This window comes from Aptenodytes forsteri, unplaced genomic scaffold (genome assembly GCF_000699145.1).
Source record: "Aptenodytes forsteri isolate BGI_AS27 unplaced genomic scaffold, ASM69914v1 Scaffold119, whole genome shotgun sequence".
Taxonomy (NCBI): Eukaryota; Metazoa; Chordata; class Aves; order Sphenisciformes; family Spheniscidae; genus Aptenodytes; species Aptenodytes forsteri.
This window is the reverse complement of record NW_008796165.1, coordinates 8,016,412-8,020,417: the sequence shown is the minus strand read 5'-3', so window position 1 is coordinate 8,020,417 and position 4,006 is coordinate 8,016,412. Positions and strand designations below refer to the sequence as shown.

The 4,006-nt window shown below is 50.4% G+C and overlaps 1 protein-coding gene across 1 annotated transcript in view; it reads left to right on the top strand.

Moving 5' to 3' along the window:
* The window catches only part of DMRTA2 (DMRT like family A2), a 5,040-nt gene extending 4,249 nt beyond the window's left edge, over window positions 1–791 (top strand). Inside the window, 2 exon segments of the mRNA XM_009287481.1 lie at window positions 20–415; window positions 417–791. Coding sequence (XP_009285756.1) covers window positions 20–415; window positions 417–791 — 771 coding nt within the window.
* The last annotated feature ends 3,215 nt before the right edge of the window (window positions 792–4,006 follow it).

The following is a 4,006-nucleotide window of genomic DNA, read 5'->3' as shown; positions in this document are numbered from 1 at the left end:
CCCCCCCCCGGCCGGCTAGGCCCTGCCCGGCACCTCCTCCCCAGAAGCTCGCCACGGCTCGGGCTCGGAGAACGGGGACGGCGAGTCCTTCCTGAGCTCGCCCGTCTCCAAGGGCCCGAAGGAGGGGGAGGAGAGCCCGGGCTCCATCAGCCCGCTGGGCTCGGACTCGGGCTCGGAGGCGGACAAGGCCGAGCGGGCCCCGTCGCCCTCGGCCGGCGGCCGGCAGCGGACTCCCATCGACATCCTGACGCGCGTCTTCCCGGCGCACAAGCGCAGCGTGCTCGAGCTGGTGCTGCAGGGCTGCGGCGGAGACGTGGTACAGGCCATCGAGCAGATCCTCAACAACCGCGGCCCGGAGAAGGGCCCCGAGGAGGGCTGGGCTCGGGACGGCGCCCCCTCCGCACGGCCTCCCCCCCCCCCCCCCCGCCCCCCCCCACCGGCCCTTGGTAGCCGGCGCCATGGCCCCCGCCATCGGCACGCTGGGCAGCCGCTCCGCCTTCTCCCCCCTGCCGCCCCACGCCACGCACTTCGGGGCCGAGGCCGGCGCCTACCCGCTGGGCACCCACCTGGGACTGAACCCCCTGCGCCTCGCCTACTCGGCGCACAGCCGGGGACTGGCCTTCATGACCCCCTACTCCACGGCCGGGCTGATGCCCACCCTCGGGTTCCGGCCGCCCGTGGACTACGCCTTCAGCGACCTCATGCGGGACCGCTCCGCCGTGCACAAGGAGCAGGTCTACTCCGGCGGGCTCTACGGGCCCATGGTCAACAACACCCCCGAGAAGCAATAGCGGGGGCGGCTTCCTAAAGCTCATCTGTGTAGAGGTAGCTAGGCAGGCGCGGGTGGATGCACACCCATGTGGTGGCTTTCTCTCCCCGCTCCCCCGTACAGGCGATGATTGCGTGCAGAGCCCGGCGCGGACAGGCGTAGGTGTATTAAAACGGTGATAAAGGTGCACTTTTCATTGTCCAGACATGAGTCACTCTTTGTTGCTTATGGCCATAAGCATGGATATCTTTGGTGCGTCGTGGGGTGTGTACACACACACTCTCTCTTTCCCACACACATACATATATATATATATGTATACTAGCAAGTGTATAATGTTATAAAATGGAAATCTAAGTTATTAATGTAACTCGTAGGTGAACTTGGTATTAACGTTAAGCTAAAGGTTAGACAGCTCATTGTAATACTTACCAGGCGTATAGATTAAACATATTGTCAAATTGAAAGCCTTTTCCTTCCCGCCCCCAGAAATGTTACGATCTGTACATAACATTGGAAAGTAGATATATTTGTAACTGTCCGTAGGACCCCGGCGCCAATGGTGTATGACGGTTTAATAAGCCTCCTTCATTTGTGATCTGCAAGAAAATTGCTTTCTTGTTCCAATGTAGCAAAATTCTTGCTGTTTCTAACAGGTAATTCTGTGTTTCCATTTCATAGAAATAAATGTTATTTTCTATTAAAAAAAAAAATCGGTCTTATAAATGGCAAGTGGTATTTTATGAGACGGTGGAAGTGTGTTTTGGGAAATTCATTTGACAAGTACAGTTAATATTTAAAGGAGTTTATGCAATTAGTACAAACACATTTACTGCATTTTTATCATGGTCAAACCAGATATTCTTCGGAAAACTTACAAATAAAACCGAAGCGTACAAACCAGAGCAATTTCCTTACCAACCGGAATTGCCAAGTACGTTCATTTCTGGTTCTGGTCTTTTTATTATTTACGCCAGGGGAAAAAAAAAAAAAAAAGAGGTGTAAATTTAAGCAGGATTTTTTCCTTCGATATCTCGCCGATTTTTGTCATATTTAGGGAATCTGGCATCGTCGCAGAGAAGAAAAGCACGGTTAAAGCAAACGCCCGCCTTGCCGACCGCGGGTTCTGTAGCAAGGGAGAGGTACCTTTCCCTCGTATCTGAAATTTGAATGCGCGCTTTAATTGTTTCTATGTCAAGATAAGCAAAGGGGTACGTGATAAGGACGGTTTTTCAGAACGTAAGAACGTGTTTGCGACAGGCGTGAGTGAGTTGAGACACCACAAGCTCAGCGCGGAGGGTACGCGCAGGAAAGATTTCGCTGGTTTACTTTTGGAGCTAAGTGTCCTTCCAAATCTTCCCCCTCATTTCAAGAGTAAAGGCTACGCGAGGGGGTTCGGGTTTTTTGTTAGTTTTTTTTGTTGTTGTTTCTTTCGGTTTTTCTTTTCTTTTTTTTGGCAATGGTGTCCGACTGTTCTTCAAGACCAAAAAGTAAGAAAGGCGTTCCTCCCTCTGTTTGTTTATTTATTGCGACGAGGCGGAGGGGCAGCGGGCGTGCCCCCCGCGCATCCGGAGAGGCGATCCTTCCGAAGGCCGGAGCGCGACTTTCTTACCAGTCCTGGGAGTGTTTGGCCCAGGAAAACTATTACTCACAAAGAACAAGTTCAGTGCGTGGTTGAATTAAGACTGTAAAAGCTCCTAAAGTTGGTTGGTATGGAAACCTAATCCCACCGAACCGCTCCGTGGCACAGCTGGACTGTTTACTTTCTCACTTCAAATATAACTGTGTAAACATTGGCTCGGAGCTGACAGCGCGGCTCCTACCAACCAGTTCATGTACTGGTGGGCCCGGGAGGAGACGCGTCCCGCCGTGGCTATTGCGGGAAGCCCCGGGGCAAAATCAAAGGACGGTAGCGAGTAAAATGCAATTCTTCCTTCCCTCGCGCAGTTGATCGAGCTGGATACATTTTTAAGGTTTTCTTAAAAAAAAAAAAAGAAGTAAATATTACAGATTACACCCAGGTAAATACTTTTGACCCTGATCCATCCTGGGAGCAGCCAAATCAATACCGCAAGGGAAACTTTTTTAAAGTCTCGTGTTCCAAGAGCGGGTGAAACTTAATATTACTACAATAAAACGGTTTAATAAAGAAGGGCTTTAATAGTGAGCTAATTTGATTGAGTTTCCTAATTCCACTTTAATTGGAAACGGAGTTGTCTGTTTGGTTATAAAGTGCCCGGGTTATGTTAGACTGGAAAAAAAGATGGACTTTGAGCATCTGAATAAACTTTCCCCCCCCCCTTTTTTTTTTTTGGTTGGCAGCTGACTTTGTGCAGGAGGGGTTTCCATATCTAGGATTATGAATGGGCTACAAAGAGCTGCTACTTAAAGAAATCAGGTCGCCACATTTCTCCCATTCTAGCCCTGTTGAGAAGGGCTTAGGAGCTGTTGATTTAACTCAGCTCCCCTTTTAATTATAAAAGCCATTCTTGTGTAGTTAGCCGAGCAGGACAATTTATCAGAATTGTTGCCGTGTCTTGGAGGCTGGCTTGAGCTTGGATTTATACAACCGACAATGGGGATCACGACGATTAACTTTCATATGGATAGTTTAGGCTGTTAAATTGGGGGGAGTAGGAGGAGGGGGTAAGAGAATCTGATACATTGTCCCTATTGAGGTAATTCCCGTAGATTAAAAAAAAAAAAATCCCTTGGGTTTGAAGCTGCCTCGGAGAGGTTCGTATACAGAAGCCTCCGACAGAACATAAAATATTCAGATCCCTTTTAGAGTAAAATAAAATGCTGTCACTTGAATAAAAATCCGCGGAACCGAGTATAAATTATTTGTAAAGCAGAGGGGCTGCGGGCGAGCGCTAGCAAACTTCCCTGTTAATTAAATTAATCCATGACCTGTGGGCGGCGGGAAGCGGCGGGGCTGTAACAGCGGCTGCTGTACATACAGTGGGACACGTTCCGGAGTTATATTAACTGCACTAGTGTTTAATATGAATCAGCCCTAATCCACAGCATAATAAAGATCAAATTAGACTAACCATTTAGTAGCGAAATGACATTCCTTCACCTAAAATGAACCTCTCCGCGCCCTGCTCGCTGCGAGGCTGCCTGCGCAGCCCGACAAGGCGTGCCGGCACTGGGGGCACGGCTCTGGGCTGGCTTCCAGGGCCGGGGCCGGCCGCTGCAGCCCACCGGGCTGAGCGAGGCCGGGAAGGGGCGGGG